The sequence below is a fragment of the Miniopterus schreibersii genome (assembly GCF_964146895.1).
Source record: "Miniopterus schreibersii genome assembly, chromosome: 1".
NCBI lineage: Eukaryota > Metazoa > Chordata > Mammalia > Chiroptera > Miniopteridae > Miniopterus > Miniopterus schreibersii.
The window spans coordinates 135872297-135893722 of record NC_138101.1 but is presented as its reverse complement, the minus strand read 5'-3'; the positions used below and the strand labels follow the sequence as shown (position 1 = coordinate 135893722).

Here is a 21426-nt window from a genome sequence, read left to right as displayed (position 1 = left end):
GAATACTGTATAAATGTGCGTTTGTGGCCTGCGGCCTTCGGGACATTAATTTGCAGAACAAACCCCTTAACTATGGCCTTCAGCCCGAGATTCTGACCCCGTTCTGTGCACACGTCCATGCAGAAAGAGGACCTTTTAATCTACTTAGCTGTTTATGTATTTTTATAATTCCATGAAAAGATCTTTGAACCGTAGCAGGAAGGAGGAGTAGGATTTGATGTGAGACTGAGACAGAGCATTTCAAAGCGTGAAAACAATTTATGCAAAGGTGGGGAGAGCTTGACTCTCATTTAGGGAAACTGCAAAGGGTCTGAAATATCCCAACACGCGCCAGACTGGCTCACCACCAACCAGCTCCGGCTCCCGATACTTGGGTGCTCCCCAGTCCCGTCCCCAGGGTTTTATGCTCGCGCGAGACGGTAGCGACGCGACAGATCCACCTCCTGCGCGTCTGTCCTGGGGGTGAGGACTCCACAGCCTTGCCACGGAGTCCCGCCCGGGCTCGTGGGCTCCAACCCGCTTCTCTCCAGGCCCCGGCTGCGGCGAGACCCATCCCGGCCGGGCTCCGCGGAGCTCAGCGACGGGGCCTGAAGTCTGCAAGGCTGTCTCTCCTCACTCCATCTGGCGTCTGGACGGCTCCAGGACGTGGATCGGGGAGAATAACTGAGGCCAGGGCCAGAATCAGACGTGAGACTTCATAAAGATGGGGAGAAAAACTAAGCCAGGCAAAAAGTAACGGCTGCAACAGGGAGCAAAACTCCAGGAGTAGCCTGGTAGACAAACGCAATTCAGAGGAAACAGAAACAGGTTTGCACTTGTCGTGGCTCGTTGGTCTAGGGGTATGATTCTCGCTTTGGGTGCGAGAGGTCCCGGGTTCAAATCCCGGACGAGCCCGAGTTTTTAAAATTTGTTTTCCCTCCTTTAGGAGAGACTGCAAAAAGTTCTGCTCCATACAGACCTTCTCGTGATCCCAACTCTTCTGCGAAAGAGAGGTGCACTGAACGAACGCGGGGCAGATGCGGGCTGGTGACCTGCGGGGGACGAAATGGTCTGGCTTCCTGGAGTCCAGGTGCCCATCGCTCCTGCAAGCAGCGGCCGTGTCCTGCCTGGCCCCTGGGAGCAGGGACGAGTGTCCCGTGTTCCGGTGTGTCGTGTCTCGAACTGCGATCTCCAAGGTCGCTTGGAGCGGGGGCTGCTGTGGCGCCTGCTCCCGAGGCTGGCCCAGGCCGCTTGGCGCCTCTTGGGAGGAACTGGGAACGGTACCAACCATCCTAGGGCTCGCCCACCAACTCTTCCCTCCGTGCTGCACCCCAATCCCGTCCGGGCACACACGCGAGCTGACCACACGCAGATCCAAAGCAGGAGTCAAAACAACATCTTTGCATTTTCCATCAGTTCCCCATCATCATACAAAGGAGGAAGAAGCGGGTAAGGAACAGAAACTCTTTCCTCTGCCCTGCCCTTTTCTGCAGCTTTGTTCCGAGACCGAGATGGGTTCACAGTTCTGTTCCTCCTCGTCGAGGTAACTTTCCAGGGGCGCTTTGGCTGCGGGCGCGGCTGGGGGGCTCCTTCTTAGCAGAAGCAATTCGAGTGGAGTTTGCGGACCCGACTGGAGGAGCTGAGGAATGGGAAGGAAGGTGAAAATGCAGTTTTTGTAAAGTTAGCGATTCTGCATTCCCACCCCATGTTTACTTTGCGCAGCTGGGCAGAGGTGGCAGCGCGCCTATGGCCGAGAATGTGGGATTCCACGGGGACCAAGGCCGCGTGGGCAAAACCAAGGGAGGCCCGCGCTCGCTCAGATCAGAAGGATTCTTTGCTTGGTACTCAGGTTGATCGCCAGGTTTATGAAGCAGGACTTGTTCGGTTTTTGCAAGTGGAAATGACATTTGGGGACTGGTGTTTACATATTCTGTTTGCTCACCTCGGTCTCCTCACCCTTAACCCACCCAGAGCCAGTGCTGTGAAATTCCTGAAGACACTGCCAACAGCCTCTTTAAGCTTTCTTACTGGAACAATGGGAACCTGAGCTTTCTTAATGGAAGACAACACATCAAATGATAACAGCATATGGGCATAACAGGACATCTTTGTTTCTGAAGGACAGTAAAAACAGTTTCAGCACCATTGTGGGGACAAGGAAAATCTTAAATTAGCCAAGACCCTCCCTTTGTGTCATTAAGAACCTTATAATCAAGCTATAAATGTAATCATCAGAAACTCAAGTGATATAATTATCTGACCAGCAGATGGCCAACCTCCCAGAAGCAGCCTCAGGTATTCAAAGAGCTACTTAACTGTACAGCTACTAATGAGTTAGTTAGTGTTGAACGCAACTTTTTTTTAAGTAAAATATTTTTGGAATTTATGGAAATATTCAAAGTAGGTTTCCCTTAAACAGCAACTTCCACAGGCACCTTTAAAATTAGCTTTGATTTTCTAGAAATTACTAGTATGGAACATGAAAGCTGTGTTGTACATTGGAAATCTTCTACTCCTAGGAATGGTAGTTGTTCCTTGGGCCATACATGTTCTCTTTTTTTGTTCCTCAGTTTCCTCATCTGTAAAATGAGAGTTAACAGATGGTCTCTGAGGTCCCTCTCTTTCTTATTCTATGACTGCATGGAGTGGCCAGGTATTGTAACAGGACTAAAAACTAAAAATTTAAAAAAATAAGAAGGTATTCCAGTAATGATGAGAAAAACTACCATTCGGCAAAGAGCATAGGAAAAACATTCCAGGAAAAGACAGATGGCTCTGCCTTTTTTCGAAAGTACAGATGTCAGGTTATAAGCAGGCAAAGATAAGAGGTTTGTCAAGTTATTGTTGGAAGTATTTACCAGTGGTGATTCATAAAGTGGATGGCTAAGAAAGTGGACCAAAGCAGGCTGGCAAAACCCCTCTTTAGGAGTTTTCATTATACTGTATTTGAGCAAAAAGCAATCTCTGTAAACCATTATTCTCAGAAGAACACCTTGAAATATTTGGGAAAGAGAATGGGCTTTATGCCCAGAGTTTGTTGAAAAGTGAATGATTAATTTTTGTGTCTTTGGAAATAGAGCCCGGTCAGCAGCCCTGTGCCCCCATTCCCCCTCTGTCAATCCTGTCTCCCCTTCCTGAAAGTGGAGCATGATCCTTCTTTCCACATGAGCTTCCTCCTCTTTTAACCGTTACTTCTGTTGCTAAATAAGTTTCATGCTTATAAACCAAAACTATGTAAGAATTAGAAAGAAACTTAGAGATTCACCTCTTCTCTCCATCACACTATTTTGTAATTAGTCTTAGGGACAAAATTAAACATTTGCACTCTGTGTGAAGGGGGGACGTTCACCAGCACTAGAGTCCTTAGAAGGAGAACCCGAGTTTCCCATGTCTCTGTGCAGGGAAACCGTTGGCTTAAAGAAGGAACATAGAAAAACATTTTAGAAAAAGGGGAATAACTTTCAAGTTCGAGCTGTCAGAACATTTTTTAAATATATGAGTATATTTTTCAATTGGCAGTTGCTTCACACCTATTAAAATTACTGACAAAGATATAATGTTCATTAATCGTAGACTATAATTTCTTGTTGTATTTTGAAACACAAATGGGAAAGCACTTAAGTGCATTTTAATAAAATGGTAAAACTCTCCCCCCAAAAAAACGTATTTTTTGTTTCATTATAACCTCATTGTGCCAAGCGGAAAATAAAAACAATTAGAATGAAAGCAACCATTCACCTGACTCTGCAATGTCAACTGTGTAGGCAGTTCGTGAATTTTCCCGAGGTCGCTCAGTGAAATCTTAGAGACAGAGAACATGTGGCTGTGTTCAGAGGCTGGAGGCTGCTCCCCAGCATCGCTGCATGACTCTAAAATTAGAGGCTGATCCGTTTCTGTGAGTTGGTGCTTGAACTGGTGTTTCAGGCCATGGGACTCTGTGTGTGAATGTGATATTAGAGCACCTTGTCTCTATTGTTAAGCGATTTATCAGAGAAGGGTCGTGTTGATCAAGTCGCCTTGATCCCCAAAGGCTGTGGGAGTAGCTGCTACTTCAGTCTTGGGGACTGCTGAGGCAATCGGGGTGTTTGAATGGGCCTGGCAGCCGTCTTCCCTAACAAATGACTGGGTGATAACTTTTTAGAACTCACTTCTTCAGTGTCTCTTTAAAAAGTGATCTGTGATTAATTTAAATTAGGTACCACTCTCAAACAGCTTGTCTGCCCACAAAGGGAAAGGGAGGATTTGCATACTCTGCTAGGTGGCAGTAGAGGCCCTGCTCTGTGGACCCCATGTCCTGTTACCTCTCTTTGCTCCTAAAAGACATTGAACTTTGGTGTTTGGCAGAAGAAATGTACTGCCAAGCGCATGGTCAGAGGCTTCAGGGACCCTGAAGCTCCAGGTGCTGAGGGAAAAGCTGTTTATGGTGTCTGATGAGTCCTCTGCTCACTACCCTCAGCTTTTTTCCTTTTAGCTCAGGATTTGGTTGGGGATGCAAGGAAGAAGGGGGGGGGGAAGGGGAGTGAAATTCAGGCAGGACTGTGTCCCGACACAATTGAAAATAGGTGAACTTTGTCCTTCTTTGGGTTCTCCATGCCCATGTCACCAGAAAGGGACTGGGACTGGCCGAGGCAGATCTGCCCCAGCATGGTCTGGGATGTGTGGGTTTTTGACTTCGTGTAGGAAAGAATTCAAGATACGAGTCCAGGTGATTTTGAGAGCATGTGTATTAAAGCTTGGGATAGTGCAACAAAGGAAGGGCTTAGGATAGAAGAGGCAAGATCACAGTAACAGAAGCGAGCCTAGGCTGGGCTGCCTAGACTCACTGAGAAGTAAAAGTCACAGTGACAGAAGTGAGCCAAGGCGGGACTGCTTTGGGCTCACAAAAAAATTAGGCAAGAGGAGGGCCCTCGGAGCTTAGGGGAAGGAAAGTAAAATTGCACAGTGGGTGTGCTCAAGGGAGAGGGTGTGTTGGATCCTTTGTCTTGAAGGTTTTATCTGTTTTCTGTAGGTGGGAATTTTAGGGGAGGTCTTAATCAGAATATTTATCAGCTTTTGAGTGGGGTTTGGGATCATTCTCTGGTCATCTTTGTCTCTATCTTGGATTTGTCTAGCTCTGTTTGTTTGTTTTTTGTTTATTCCCCTGACTTTATCTGTTCTTGGGTATGGCTGGCACTAATGGCACTAACTGGGTCTCTGGATGACTTAAGCTATTTACTTTACAGTTGAGGAAGAGAGGTGTAAACCACCTGCTCCCAAGTGTCCTTGGCTAAGACACTTAGCTGGCTGTTAATTGCTTGGCCATTTGTTTAAATATTTTGTCTCCGTTTTCCTTGTTGCACTTGCCAGGGAATTTCCCTGGTATTTTTTTAACCTGCCTCACCCACCTTTCTTCCTCCCGAAATCCTCAGGTCCTTCCAGTTAGCAAAAACCGTTCTTAAGATAAGCTCTAGAGCACATGCCCGAGAGTGTGTACCTCACTGCCAGCTGCTTAGAGAGTTAATCTCTCTCAGGAGAGATTGCATTGGAATAGGAATTAATACCTCAAAAGTGAAGGTATATTACTGGGTTTTTAGGATTTATCAGTAGCTAGAAGCAGAGCTTTCCTGGGACCCTGGAAGCCTTTCTACTCTACCTGCCTTGTTTGGTAACCCAATTGTGTTGGTGAGCCTTAAGAGAAGCCAGGACAGTTTGCATGGTTGGGGTCTCCAAAGTGAGATCAGAGAATGCATTCCTAGACCATGAGGAATAACAAAAACAACTTGAGGCCTGGGTGTCAGTCACTGTCTTAGAAACTAAGACTGTAGAGATGAGTAAGACAATTATTCTTCTCTCAAAGGGGTTCTATCAAATGGAAAGACAATGAGATCAATTAACCATCAAAGGAGTGATGATTATCAGTGTTGCAATGATGGTGGAGATAATCAGTTTTGCCACTGTGCTACAGGGAACAGAAGATTGAGGGCTCAGTGTTACTCTTTTGTGAACAGCTGAGGAGGAAAGTAAGGAGAAGCCCAGGAAATAAGGCAAGGATATTTCTGTGGGTTAATAGCTGGGAGGTTGAGGTCAAGGCAGTGGCTAATAGCTGTCACATAACCTCTAAAAGTGCTTTCCTGGTTCTGTGAAATCTACTTATTGGCATGACATCCCTTCATGAAACCAAATTATGTGGGTAAATAGACGGTGCAGGGAACAGCATTCGGCCAGGAGAACACATTTACTCTGTGGGCTTCTCCAAAGCAGTTCTTGGAGTTGGCTCAGAGATCAGAGACAACATCTTCTGGATCCAGATCATTATATGTGAACAATGAAACCTCGGTCCTGACATGGGCAAGAGTAAGAAATACGGACATCAGAAAAAGGGCAGCTTTGGGACAAAAGGCCATGCTTATCAATATCAAACTTTGCCTCTCAGAACAAATATTTAATCCATTCCAGTGGGTAAATATTTGACCCAGTCATGCCCATGGAAAGGTGAATGACACGCCTTGTTTGTCCTTGCTTTCTGTATCTCTGCCAGGATTAGGGATCTTTGGAACTAGTCTCCCCACCCAGTTTGTTTGATCACTATAAAATCAGAGCCAGAGGGTGCCTCGGTTCACACAGCCAGAACCCATCTCCAGGAGCAAATAGCAAGAAGCCATCTTCAGTTGGAGGGAATCGACCAGATTTTTGTAAGATTCTTACCCCTGGGTAACCTATTGCTCTATTTGTTTATATATATGTACTATGCCTAGCCATCTATTCATTTCAGTGAAACCATTTTTCCCCCTTTAAAGCTTATGGGCACAAGCTTATGAATTAAGAAAAAAAACAAATCAGATTCTAAAGTCTAAAATGAAAACAGATTTCTTTTGGGATCACTTATATGTGAATGAAGGGAAATTAGTAAGACTGGGAGCAAGTGGAGGTTGGGAGGGATTCCTGGACTGTGATAAAATCCCCAAAGACCTGGGGAAGCCATTTGCTGAGGGGCATGTGGGTGCCCCCCTGGGCACAGGCATTAAATGTGACAGAGCAAGGAAAGAAACAAAAAGTATACTTTTAGCTCTGTTTTCTTCTAACCTTCCCACTGATTTTTTTCCTTAAAAAAAGTTTTGATTGCTCTTTAAAAGCCAAGTGGCACACATCTCAAAATCAAAAGAAGGTTCGCGTGCAGGTTGAAGGGAAGAAAGAAGGAAAAGAGATAAAGGGAATAATATGCATTGGGTGTTATGCTTTCACTTTGGGGGTATGGCCGTGGAATATATAAAAGTATGAAGCTACATTTATGGAAATTATAACAATAGTTACTCATCAGAGACTGTCAAGTTAACTCCCTGGTGCGTAAAGTTGGATGGATCTCTTCTGTGGAGAGAGGAAGAGATTATTAATTCTTGTGAAGACTAAAGGATTGGTTTGAGACAGATGATAAAGTTAGTTTAAAGAACAGTGGGGACAAATTTCACTGACAAAAAGCAGACAGTTGTGTGCTTGAATATGGAAGGTTATGTGTGAATGAATTTGACCACCAGATGTGAGGCTCTGCTCCCTTGGCCTAGGCAGATTCACTTCTGCACCACAAATAATCTGTCTCATACTTGTTTTCTCCCAAATTCATTTTACCTCTTTTGGGGAAATTTAGATTAAAGATATGAGTGAGCAAGTTGTAAGTGGGGGAGCAGATATTAGATACTGGTGGCCATGGTGTCTACTGGCTGGGATCTGGTTTCTGGATGTCTTAGGGAATCAAGATTACAATAAGTCTGAGCAAAATTTATCTGAGTTCTTACAGAATTAATGTGCAAATTCTGAAAATTAGAAACAAAGATTCTCCTTTACCTCTCCAGACTGGGATGGGAGGCCTTCAACCTCCAACCAGCAAGTGGTTTTGTAGAATGTAAACCTCTTGTGCCTTACTCAGAAGTAGTCTGTGGGCTTGGCTTATACGCTGAGCCTTAAGAAATGATGCATCTCAGCGAGATTCGGTCACAGGTTTTCTTATCATGTATTTCTTTCACCTGGTGCCTTCTCCCACCAACTAAACTTGTACAAACTAGTCTCTGTAATTCCACTAGACTTTTGCTAGTAAAACTAGAAAAGATTCTCATGCTTTATGAGAACATGGAATTTCAGACTTTAGAGTTAGAAACTCTCTCATTTTATAGATGAACAAACTTAAGCCTAGAGAGGAAAATGAAGTCAATCACTGTGTGTGTGTGTGTGTGTGTGTGTGTGTGTGTGTGTGTGTGTGTGTGAGGCCGGCACTGTGATTCAAGGTGAATAATATGGGCTCTGCCCTCCTGTAGCTTATACAAACGAGTAGGAAACACTGACAAGTAAACAGGTAATTGTTTGCCCAGAGTACATGGATACAGGCTTAGAAATGGCACCCATGAAAACTGACAATAGGTAAATCTTTATTTGGCGATATCCTTGTGGGCAGATTCTGAGCTTTGTGACTTTTGCTTTGACACTTGTATGTAATGGGGTATCCTTGGTCAGTAACTAAGTATTTGGACAGAGACTCTCGACAAGCCTGCCAGCTCAGATTCCCTTCTGTGAACAACAATAACTCCACAACCTGTACAGCACTGGCGCCTCCTACAAGGACCCACGGTCTCCTCTACAGCATGGAAGACCTTGGCAACAGTTCTCCCCCCCCCCCCCCCCCCCCCGCCACCTAATGACTCTTTCGGCCAGTACCAGCTCTGGTTCTACTTCTGATTTTGAACTCTGGTATTACGACCCCAGGCAGAGAGGTGTTGACTGGGTGACCTCTAAGTTCCTGTTCATCAAGGGAGCTTGTGATTTTACAACTGCCTTTGACGTTAGAAGACAATATTTGTCCATCGAAGAGCAAAAGACCTAAATGAATCTAAATCAATAAAACTTTGATGAGGTCTTCTAAAAAAAACAGAAAAAGAAAACACACCCAGAAGACTAAAAAGCACAATGTAAATGTAAAGAGCTTGGCAAATGGGGAGTGTGACAGGCCAGCAGCTGTGTTGTAGCGGTGGCCGTGTGTGAATACTTGTTATTCTTTTAGGGCTGGCTCCTCCCTCTTCAGTCATGTACCACTTTTTTGCTCAAGTCCCAAGAACATGCTTTCACTTGATTTTATTATAAATGATAATCTATGTTCTTAATGGAAATTTTTTCAGCTGCTATTTATTTCAATGTTATGGAGTGACCAAACTTTTTCTTAGTGTATAATTTGATATTCTTCAACAGTGTGCCGAATTTGTCTGTCGCTGTTATGAAACAGACAAGTAGATCAATGCCCAATGATGATGAAAAAGAGTGCTCCCTTTGCTCACACGCTTTCCCCCGTAACCATCAGGACCCTGGATTTCCTGACCTTTCTAGATTCACAGTCATAGTCCCAGGCTATTTAGCAACACTACAGGCTTAGTGCTAGAACCGGTGGCATCTTTAAGGGCTATAAAAATATTTGACGTGAAAATAATATTTTATTGACTTATATATAAAAAAATACAAAATAAAAATTAATAATTGAATGTTTATGAAAGTGTACCATTTATTTTTTTAAATTTAGAGTTTATGTGAATTACATCACACTTAAGAATAACTTGAAGGTCAAATTTTTCTCCCATTGTAAGAATTTCTCATTATGTATGATGATTGCTAAGAAATCATAGCCAATCATTAAGGAAATGAGCCCTAGCCAGTTTTGCTCAGTGGTTAGAGCATCAGCCTGTAGATTGAAGTGTCTCTGGTTTGATTCCAGTCAAGGGCATGTTCTGTTCCAGGTGGGAGCCAACCAATCAGTGTGTCTCTCTCACATTGATATTTCTCTCTCTCTCTTTTCCTCTCCCACTGAAAAGCAATGGGGAAAAAATCCTCAGGTGAGAATTCAAAAATAAAATTAAAAATAAAGTAAGTATGAGTTACTCATACAGAAATAATTTCCAAAACAAAATTATAAAAATCAGTTTCAAATTTATAGTGAAAAGCCATTTTTATTATTGGATGTGGGAACGCTCACGTATATTTGATATAATGTGGGGTAGAACTATTGATGGTTTTTAAAGGCTCTGAATGTTCTTTAAAGTTTTCTCCAAAGAACTAAAAATATTGCTAGAAACTACCTGCTGCAAACACCAAATATTTTTAATTTCTCAAATCTTCAAATTCTTAACACATAAAGTTTTAAAAGTTCATAAAAATTTTGTTTTCTATTCTGTTATAATCTATACTTGTTTAATTCTATTTCTAAATATCTATCATTGAGTTGAAATCATACTCCAGGAAGAAGCATTGTAATTGCTCTATGGGCATGTTTGAGTGTCTGTGACACACTGCCCCTGGGAAGTGTGAGTTCTACAGTTTAGGCTGAAAGCTCTTCAGATGATGGCAGCAATCCTCTCTTTTTCTTATTCTTCCTTTGAGGAAGATGTTAAGAAATCATTACAGCAAATTGTAAGGACTTTGGCTTGATGAAACGTTCGAGGGAGGTTTTCTTGGTTTGTTTGTTTTTAGCACATAGTATCATCATTTTCCTGTTGTGTAACAGTCTATGTACATTTACAGGGGAAACTAGGAAATATCCTCTGAGAATAATCCACATTGTTCCCAATATGAGAAGCTCCTAAGAATAAGCTTGAATTCCTCTTCCAACAGTCTTCTGTAAAAGTTGACCCCAGACCCACTTCCAAGTATTGCATCGATTCTTCCATGTTCCTCTCTGTGTTTTCTAAATAGTACATAATAATTCCACCTTTGGCCACAAACCAACTAATTCCTGGAGAATTAGGCCTGTCTCCCTTCACCTCAGGGTAAAACTGCTCTCAGCTGCTCTCCTCATAGCCAGCTGACTTGCTGGCTTGAATACCTGGAATCCTATCTTCAACAATCCTCTGATTGACCCTTCCCTGGGCTCAGGTTCCTTAAAAGTCCCTCTTCACTCTGGATGGTGTGGCCTAGTTGGTTCGATTCCCGGTCAGGTCACTGGTTCGATTCCCGGTCAGGTCACATACCCAGGGTCTGGGTTTGATATCCGGTCTGGGTGTATACAGGAGACAACCGATCAATGTTTCTCTCTCACATCCATGTTTCTTTTTCTCTCTGTCTCTCTCCCTCTCTCCCTCTCCTTTCTCTCTAAAATCAATAAAACATATTTTTTAAAAGTCCCTCTTCGTCATAGGTCTCCTATCCTGCTGTTTCATCTCAGTGAACTGGAGCTCCTATCCTTCCCTATGGATGATACATCTCCTTTTAGGGAGGCATTTGGTATGTCTTAATGATCTATGTGTTCCAGGACCTAGCACAGTGCCTGGTACCCAGTAGGGGCTTATGTAATGCTTGTTGTTACATTAATTAATAGGTGAATTAAAGAGTATGAATGGATACTGTAATGCTATGACTATTAGAAAGGTAAACATTCAGTGAGTCTTAAGGGACAGGAAAGAATAGTTGGGGCTGGAAGTTGTGTTCAAGAAACTTAGATTCATTTTCCAAAGGAATGGATTGACAAGAAATATGAAATTAATGAGGAAGGGAAAAGAAAAGATGCAATTTAGATGACTAAGGATACCTGACTCATGATGCCCTGTCAGAGAGAAAAGTCCCTGTCCTTTTAGCCTAATTTGCCCTTTTAGCCTAATTTGCCCTACCATACCTTTCGCCCTTGGCAGGAGCCTTTGTTGGAAGAAATGATGATGGGCCTGGGTCCCCTGTTGTTGGTCTTCATGCTGGGCCTGGGTCTGACCCCGCCAACCCTGGCTCAGAATGACATCAGGTACAAACACTTCCTGGACCAGCACTATGATCCCACTCCAAGTGGCCGGAATGGCAGATACTGTGATACCACGATGCGGAGACGAGGCCTCACTTCACCCTGCAAAGATGTCAACACCTTTATTCATGAGAGCAGTAACAACATCAAGGCCATCTGTGAAGATGAAAATGGAACACCTTACAAAGGAAATTTCAGAATAAGCAAATCTCATTTCCAGGTCACTACTTGCAAGCTTATAGGAGGGTCCTCCCGGCCTCCCTGTCGGTACAGAGCCACAGAAGGGCCCAGAAACATTGTTGTTGCCTGTGAACAAGGCTTGCCTGTCCACTTTGATGAATCCGTTTACCGTCCATAACCAGCAGGCCACTCCCAGAGTTGGCTCTGCTCTCCATGCCTTGCATTTCCCCTACACACTCCAGAACAGTGGCCACATTCATTGCCAGGGTCCCAGAAAATGAGCTGCCTATATTTTTTGTCTTCTGTTTTATAATATGTTAATAAATAAAAATGTCTCTGAAATCGGTAAGAATCAAAGTCTTCTCACCAATTTTTGGCCTATTGATTTTTCCCCAGTTTCTCAGTTGAGTAACTGTCCCCCCGAGGAGATTGGATGGAATACAAATGCCTTTCCCCCTATCAGTTAGTTCCTTCTCAGCCAATAGTGATGTAGACTTCACCTTTCTGTGAATGTAAGGATGTTAAATTCATCTTACATAGAGAGCTGGGAAAATTCCAGGGCTCATGGGTGCTAAGCAGAATTTTCAGGAGGGAAAAATTGTTTTTTTCTGTCAAGCTAATATTACTTTTACAAGTGTTAAACCTTGAGGAGTAATGTTTAGGATTAAATACCAACAGATTAATTAAACTTTCTCTCGATCCATGTCTCTCTCTCTCTCTATCTTTCTCTGCCTCTCTCTCGATATCCCACTCCAACACACACAATTCTGCATGAATACCAAAATTCATTCCCGGTAGCCACTTCTTGTCTTAGGCAGGAAGTAATTTTGAGTTGCTTTGACTAGACTGCTCTCATGGTATTCTCAAGGTTATTTTATATAAAAATCAAAAAATTTGATTACATTATTTTCTCTTTAATCTTTTACTTTATCAATTGATGTCTGGCAACTGTGAGGTCTTTGGGAATTTGCAGAAAGATTCCAAGCTTATCCCTTATTCTTCTTCAACTAGATTTGTTTTCAGGTAAATACAAACTTAGGTGAATAGACACTCTCTATAAAATATACTAGTCAATTCACAGATTTAGTGGTTAATTTCCTGTTACCTAATTTCTATTAAAGTGTGTCTGGATATTTTATTTAGAAAGTAGTTGTTAATAAATTACAGTTGTAAGTCACTGGTTTTGCTGTCTTGTGAATATGGGACTGTAGTGGTCACAGTATTCCCAATGGTGGCCTCTCTTGCTTCCCCCATGGCCCTGAAATGGGCCAAAAGCCCTGCTTCCTCAATACCCAGGTAATAGATAAGTGTCCAGATGCTACCTGGGAGAGCCCAGCCTCACTGAAAGTACTTAAATTTGTGGAGAAAGATATGGAGAAGTAGGTTACTGGTGCACACTCAGCACATGAATCTCTCTACCGTGAGTTACTCTATTTCAAAATTGAAATCACTGTCATATCCTAAGGAAGTAGGGAGAAGAGTTTTCCAAACCTCTCTTACTAAAAAATTTGCCTTATTGTAAAATCTCAAAAACCCCTTAGGAAGTGAGAAAGGTCCAGTTTGGGGTAGAATATTTGGATCCTTTTCTCAGGTTCTCTAACCAGTACCATCTCCTTGATATGAGGCAAAGTGACTTCCATGCAGATCATTGACCTACTTAAGGCCTCGATAGGGAAGGTCAAAGGTATGGACCTTTATTATACTGAGTGCGCCATAGCTGTGAAAACACACATCTTCTCCAAACATCTGCTTAGAGTGTCATCACTGCAGGCCCTGCTCTGGTCTTAAGGCAAATGACTGTTTCCTAGGAAATCACACGGCAATGGGACGGGGCAGCTTCCAGACCTGCTGATAGAAATAGCAGCTGGGTACCCAATCTTAGTACTTTTTGCTCTGGGTCTCTTCTCTCACAACCAAAAGCTGCTTAGAATGAAATGTCATGTGACAGGCAAGTCAGTCTTTATCTCAAGAGGATCATTTGGAGGATTGGAGTCCTAGTCAGCTGTGCTCTGTTGGCCTGTCAAGGAAAAGAAAACAAAAACCTCAAAATGCCAAGCCCTTTGAAGAATGGTGACATGCAAGGAAGAAAATTCCACTCAATGTGAAGAAGAAATTTTTCTGTAGGGACACAGCACAAATTCTAGTAGCTGAGATATTTCAACTTAAAAAACAGCCTTCTAATTTTAAAGGAATACAGGTACTCTAGAGGGGAGGGGAGCAATAATATATACAACTTGGTGTAGTTATTTATTATTTTATCCAGATTGAAGGAAGCAAAGAAACCAAGAAAAATGGAAATTGCAAAGATAATTGCCAACACTTACTGAGCAATTACCATGTACCAGACATTGTAATAAGCACTTAACATTGATTTTATCATTTATTCTTCATAGCACCCCTAAGAGGTAGGTACTATTATACTCATTTATGGAAGAACGCTGAGAGAGGTTAAAAAATTCCTCCAAGATCATATAGTTAATGCAGCAGAGACAGATCTTTGGGATCACAGTATCAAAAGAAGTTCTTATTGAGAAGGCTACACTTTTTTTGTTGTTGTTTTTATTATTACTGATTTCAAGTAGAGGGAGAGAGAGATAGGAACCTCAATGATGAGACAGAAAAGTTCTTATTGAGAATCAATGTGGTAGAGTGGGAAAAGCCTTTGGGGCAAGATCTGACCAAAAAGTATATTTGGGATGATTGGGGATCATTTCATTTTCTGTTGTAGCTAGAGACTTGAGTTACACCCATTGTTGTCTACATTGGACTTCTGTTCACAAATATTTGTTCATGTCTTGTTAAATCAGTTGGTTAGTGTGGCTGAGGCTGTGGGTTTGTTCCTGCATGAATAGTTTAGGTCTTCTCTGTAGCCAATTATCTTTCTAAATCATATCTTGGACACAAAGAAGCAGGATGAGAAAAAGTAGACAGAACCGTGCAAAATTAGAGGTGCAAATTAACCATGCGAGATTAGATTTGGGAAAAATAACCCAAAGTACGTTGTTGTGATGAAGCTATTACCCAAAGTGCTAAGTGTACCTTCAGAAGTTCTATCCATTAGTCTTGCAGTGAAGAGTAAATCAAGCATCATTTCTCCCTACTACTCCTCTTCCCACAACTGTTCACTTCTCTCTCTTCCTAATTCCATATCTCACATCTGCAGCTGTAGGCACTGGAATGTGACCTAGAGCTTTCTTGCTTTCAGTGCACAAGCAAATTTTGCTGGGAATATAGGTGGTAGCATTTAAAAGAATGAAGCTATGTGATACTGGTATGCAGGTCCCTCATTAGCCATTTCAGTCACTCAGACTGTGATCTGCCATCGTGAAGCACCATCTTTGAAAACAAAGGACAGTAGAATCCATATACATCAAACAGGAGATCAGCTGAAGCCAGCCCTCGGACTGCCTATGTGGAAAAGGGCCTGTATGACTCTCAAAAAAAATTGTCCTTTCTGTTTTGGGTTGCTCATTTCCTGTTGAGTCAGAGATGATTTTTCTTTGCTCTAGTGCAGCGATTTTCAACTGGTGTGCTGCAAGAATGTTTAAAACATGCCATACCTGACTATTTAGTCAGGGGCACTGACCTCTTTTCCCTTAAATTGTCAAATTTTAAAACGACAACAGCCAACAACAACAATAGCCGCCTGGTGTGAATGAATCAAAATTATACCTATTTATTTTGTCAGATCAGCAAATAATATATATTTTGGTGTGCCGCAGAATTTTAGTAATTAGTTTATGTGTCATGAGATGAAAAAGGTTGAAAATCGCTGCTCTAGTGTGAGTCAGCCCTGCCTCATTTCCAGGGCAAGTAGATTCACAGTTCATGAGTTCATGCAAATCCCAGAAGTGACAGCCAGATGGCAGCATCTAGCTAGTTAGCGTTGGTGAGTGATTCCCACTTCCACTCCCACCCTGTTCCACCCCTGATGAAACTCTGTTGCTAGAAAGAAGCGATTCTGGACACAAATGTCTTTAATATCCTGAATATTTGGGGAGTGGAGTGAGAGAGGCAGTAGAAAATGTGGAAAAAGCACAGATTTTAGAGTCAGACAGGTCTGGATTCCTTTCTTTACTGGGTCAACAGAAGCAATGTTCTGAAACTATACGGCAATGCTTTCTTTGTTGTGACTCTGGAGATTGTTTGTTTTTTTTTAATTCTGTAAAACATATGTTTATCTTCCACTGCCAAAAGTGCCAACAAAATGATCCTGCAAATAGAGAAGACAGACAACTAACTACCAACAGCTGTTGACAAGACAGACAGAGCATCAAGGATAGATGCGGGGTGATGGAATATATTGCAAGGGCCTAGTTTTTAGGTTGTGCATAAAAACAGCAAGGAAAAAAAGACACAGTCCAAGTCCTCTTTTGTGGAGATTGTGCTGTTGAGATTTATTTTTTTAATTTCTCTTATCAGTCAATTCCACAAACCTGGGAAACACTTTCATTCTCTATACCCATTTCATTTTATTTATTAGCTTGCTCATTTTGTTTATTAGTTCATTCAACCAATATTTACTACCTTCAAAGCACTTTGGTTAGGTAATTTAGGGTTTTTGTTGTTGTTTTGGTTAATCCTCAAACGAGGATATTTTTCCCATTGGTTTTAGAGAGAGTGGAGGGGGAGAGACAGAAAGAGAGAAACATTGATGTCAGAGATGTTTCTCATCAACTAGTTGCCTCTCCCACATGCCCCGTTGCCCTGACAGGGGCCTAGCCTGCAACCGGTACACATGCCCCTGACCTTTCAGTCTGCAGGCTGATGCTCTAACCACTGAGCCAAATCGGCCAGGTCTGGGTACTCTGTTTTTGACTTTGTTTTCTATAGGAGTAACAAGATTTCCGAAAGGACCTGACTTTAATACCATTAAAAGAATAGCCACATGGGTGAAGAAGGTGAAGGAATTAAGAAGTACAAATTGCCAATTTTAAAAAGTCATATGGATGCCAAGTAAGCATAGGAAATATAGTCAATAACATTGTAATAACTATGTATGGCGTCAGATGGGTACTAGGCTTATTGAGGTGATCACTTCATAAGGTATATAAATGTCTAATCATCATATTGTACACCTGAAACTGATATAATATTTTATGTCAACTGTAATTTTAAAAAAACTGTAATTTTTAATTTAAAAAAGGAATAGGCACATGAGAGGAAAGGCTAAACCTAAATGTTACTCTTTCCTTTTTTCTGCACCTTCTTCAATTCCCAGATGTCAGAGATTAAAATCAGTTTGTAAACTTTCATTGACATATCCTGAGCCTGCCCAAAATTTTGGGAATCAGAGTCTCCAGGGAACCAAACACTCTCCAAAGATCACATGACTAGAGAATTTCCTCAAGAGACAGACAACTCCAGTTTCATTTAATCTGCCTTTTCTCCCTTTTCACACCCTGACCATACAGGGCATATCCACCCGGTCAGTCTCTGACCTGAGTCATTGTACCGGCTACAGCAGTTCTCTCTATAAGAGAGAAAGGCTCTCGCTTTCAGAGATCATGTTTGCAAACTTTTTACTCTTGGGGAAGCCGTGGTGAGAAAAGTTGTGAGCAGAGAAGAGTGGGGAGGAAAGAGTAGACTAAAGAGCTGGGGAAACATCGGCTTGCCATTCTCAACACTTCTGTGTGGTGCCCATTTGTTACCTTTCTTTCTCCTGCCCCTTGGTTTCTCTCCAGGCACCTCCAAGCTAATGATGGCTCTCCAGAAGGCCCTTTCATTGCTTCTGCTCGTGCTGCTGACCCTGCTTGGGCTGGGGCTGGTGCAGCCCTCCTACGGCCAGAATCGCATGTACCAACGATTCCTGCAGCAGCACGTGGACCCTGGTATGACAGGTGGCGATGATAACTACTGCAACTTGATGATGCAAAGACGGAGGATGACTCGGCTTCACTGCAAGCAATTCAACACCTTCATCCACGAGGACATCTGGAACATTCGTAGTATCTGTAGCACCACCAACATCCAGTGCAAGAACGGCAAGATGAACTGCCACGAGGGTGTGGTGAGCGTCACAGACTGCAGGGATATAGGGAGCTCCAGGGCCCCCAACTGCAGATACCGGGCCCGGGCCAGCACTAGGCGTGTTGTCATTGCCTGCGAGGGTAGCCCGGCAGTGCCAGTGCACTTTGACAGATAGATGCTACCCTGCAGGGGTTATGGCCCAGTGGTTGACCTTTAACTTACACCTTGAATAGCAATGAGTAATGCATCTGAGCTATCTCAGGCTCTGTCTCCTCTGCTTATGTCTACTCCTTTTTCTTTATATAATCCATTCTGTTAAATGCATCAAAGAGAACTGGAGACATAAACTTATAATGGGACTGGGCTTTTCTGCAATAAACTTTTCAGTAGACTCTGCTGCTTCCTTTTATAACACTGGTCAGCTTAGCTCTCTCAGATCCTATCCTCTGGAAATTAGTCATTATATGTATTTACATAGCATTTCAGGTATTTCAAGGTGCTTCCATCTCAGTTATCTCACTCTAATACCACAGCGCCCCTGTGATGCTGATATTGTTACACATAGGAGTCCAAAGTTAAGGGATTTGCTGAAGACCATGAAGTTGGTGGAAAAGCTGAAGCAAAAAATTCCCCTCACCTGGCTACTAATCCAGCGCTTTTTCTACTTTATCACAAAGAGTGTTTTTAAAGTATCGGCTTTTTGATATTCCCAAAAGTCAGCTGTGGGGGGAAGCATTAAAAATTTGGAAATATTGCCCTAGCAGGTTTGGCACAGTGGTTAGAGTGTCGGCCCACCGGCTGAAGGGTCTGGAGTTCGATTCCGGTCGAGGGCATGCACCTCAGTTGCAGGCTCGATCCCTGGGCCCAGTCAGGGCATGTGTGGGAGACAAGCAATCAATGTTTCTGTCTCTATCTCTCCCTCCCTTCCACTCTCTCTGAAAAGCAATGAAAAAATATTCTCGGGTGAAGATAAAAACAAAACAAAGAATTTGGAAATACATACTGGCAAAATGAGAGCTCTGTACGTATAATTTGGCAACCTTGTCATGTTTGGGTCTAATAAAATTAAGAAATGATACAAGGGATTTTCTTTTTCTCTTCCCAAACTTTTGAATCACTGTGGTAAGTCGGAGTATTAACAATGTACTAGATCATTAGGACTCATTCACTCTTCCTGACTGAAAGATTTTTCATGTTCTCCTTGTAATAAAGAACTCAGACAACAGGGATCTGTGAAGACAGTGCTATGATTTTTGTGTGGGGGATTTTTTTCTTCTACCCTCTTTTAATTCTCTAGTTTACAAACATGCACCAACACCTTTAATACCCTCATGACTAAAGCCTAGCGCATCAACAACCACGGCACAGAAACATTTGTTGTTTACTAAAGACAATTCTCACACACCTCCCTTCTCCTTTTGAATATTTTGAAACAAATTGGAGAACAGAGATGTATGAAGACACCAGCAGTTAAAGAAGGCAAGTATGTATGTGAGTGTTGTGTGTGTGTGTGTGTGTGTGCGTGTGTGTGTGTGTATGAAAGGACTAAACCAAAAACGTTTGAATTATGGCATATATACATTGTTTATATTTCAGGTGTGCAACCTGATTCAGTATACATATGCATTGTAAAGTCACTAGATCAAGCTAATTAATGTATCTGTTACTTCACATGGTTACCAGAAGTGACTCCATTTTGGGCTGTTTTCGACTCCCTTCTTTTCAGCACTACTGAACATTATAGCTTAGCTCAGCCAGTTTCTACTGAATGCACACTGCTTTCACACCATTGTAAAGTCAAAAACTCATAAGCATGAAAAATCATAAGTAAGCCCTAGCCTGTTTGGCTCCATGGTTAGAGCATCGACTCACGGACCAAAGGTCTTGAGTTCGATTTCAGTCAAGGGCACAAACCTCTGTTGCAGGCTTGATTCCCGGCCCAGTCGGGGTGCTTGCAGATGGCAACCCATTGATTTTCTGTCTCTCTCCCTAACACTTCCACTCTCTCTGAAATGCAATGGAAAGAACATTCTCAGGTGAGGATTTAAAAACAAAACAAAACATAAGTAAAATTGTGAGTCACTTTTGCTAAGCCATGTCATCACACTAAAACATAATAACTAACCAAATTTCAGTTTCAGCTTCCTCGGAGGTAGAACATTAAACCAATCAATCTGGAATTTCCAGATCAGCACTTGTGAGGTAATCTGCTTGATAAGACCCCTTGCCTTCCCCTAAATGAAGGTGTCCTGGCTTAAAATAATCCACTCTTTTAACTTAGTCCCATCCTCTTTCTGCCTATAAAAACTTTCCATTTTGTACAACTCACTGAAACACCCTTCTAGTTGTCTAGGTGGAATGCTGCCCAATTCCTGATTGCTTAATAAAGCCAACTTCAAATTTACTCCATTGAATTTTGTTCTTTAACGCCTGCCCCCAACCTTGCCATCCCTTTGTACCCGGAAGACTGTCTTTGATGTGATACCTCTGCCCCAGGGTACTCTCAGAGTGAGCCCAAGTGTTCTAGATGAGGAGATAGAGAAACAGGTTCACATGGTAAGGCTGTCCCCTCTTCACCCCCACCCCCACTGCCAATCGGCTGGAACACTGCGCCTCCCACATATATGCCTTTCTGCACTGCCGCAGACTTCTTGGCTCTAAGAAAAGGGAAAGGACACTGACTCTCCACTCTTTAGATTCACATACTGACCCCCACTACAACCAGTGAACGTAAGTATTGAATCTGAATAGGGCAAGTTAGAGTTTAGAAGGGTTGCTGCTGAGGATGGTTGGGGGGAAAGGCCCAGAAACACTGGAAGGGGCTTGACTGAACTTATAAATAGGAGAGTTGAGAATGCAAAGTGATCCATCTTGTGAGAAGCAAAGACCTGAATTTAACTCAGCACTAATCTCAATGACTCGCACTTCCTTTCCTCCCCAATATTTTCAAGCATAAGCCATTGAAGCAGCTTGGATCCTGGTCTTCTCATCTTGTTTAGGCAATTTGAGCTGGAAATAGGGTGCCACAAACGAGAACGTGTCTATCCCTTGTTTTGTGCCTGATGTAACACTTGAGACCCTCAAAAGTGCTCTCACGCAAATCTTATTGGACTCTCATGGGTATGTAAGGGAGCTATTATTAGGCTCGTTTGAGGACACCTTCTGAGATAGTTGAAAATCGGGTTAGAGTTTCTGTAGGGCCAGGTAACTCCTCATGGTTACTGAGGACAGAGAGCTGGTTTAAAGGGGAGACTTTTTCAAACATCTCTAGGCCCTGGTTTTGACCAGAGCAGCTCCTGTGAGGGCAGTTTCAATCGTAGTACTTGGTTGGTTAGAGCAATATTTCAAAACTGGATTTCCTTTATGATGGCATTCTTAATGGCAAATCAAGGTCATTCATCATGATGATAACTAGGGAAATGGCCTCTGAGAAGGGAAGTAGGTAGTCAGAAGTGATAACAGGTTTCACACAAGCATTGGGGAAGTGTTACAAGGAAGTCAAGGATTACATAAGAACCATCTACAGAGTCAGTATCAAGCTGAGATTCCAGGAAGCCAAAGCC

At 42.6% G+C, this 21426-nt stretch overlaps 2 protein-coding genes across 5 annotated transcripts; both read left to right on the top strand.

Annotated features, from left to right (window-relative positions):
* The first annotated feature begins 408 nt into the window (after positions 1-408).
* RNASE4 (ribonuclease A family member 4) lies at positions 409-18254 on the top strand. 2 transcript variants are annotated; one of them, XM_081135559.1, is made up of 3 exons: positions 409-807; positions 926-1428; positions 17578-18254. In XM_081135559.1, the coding sequence occupies exons 2-3, from the start codon at positions 1017-1019 to the stop codon at positions 18036-18038; spliced, it is 873 nt and encodes a 290-aa protein (XP_080991685.1). In that variant the 5' UTR covers positions 409-807; positions 926-1016; the 3' UTR covers positions 18039-18254. The 2 variants fall into 2 exon arrangements, with proteins under 2 accessions (XP_080991685.1, XP_080991686.1); XM_081135560.1 differs by lacking the exons at positions 409-807; positions 926-1428 and adding an exon at positions 6582-6650.
* ANG (angiogenin) lies at positions 1349-13064 on the top strand. Of its 3 annotated transcripts, none has more exons than XM_081135586.1 (2): positions 1349-1428; positions 11613-13064. In XM_081135586.1, the coding sequence occupies exon 2, from the start codon at positions 11631-11633 to the stop codon at positions 12069-12071; it is 441 nt and encodes a 146-aa protein (XP_080991712.1). In that variant the 5' UTR covers positions 1349-1428; positions 11613-11630; the 3' UTR covers positions 12072-13064. The 3 variants fall into 3 exon arrangements, with proteins under 3 accessions (XP_080991712.1, XP_080991711.1, XP_080991710.1); XM_081135585.1 differs by lacking the exon at positions 1349-1428 and adding an exon at positions 6584-6650; XM_081135584.1 differs by lacking the exon at positions 1349-1428 and adding an exon at positions 10927-11208.
* Positions 18255-21426: the final 3172 nt, after the last annotated feature.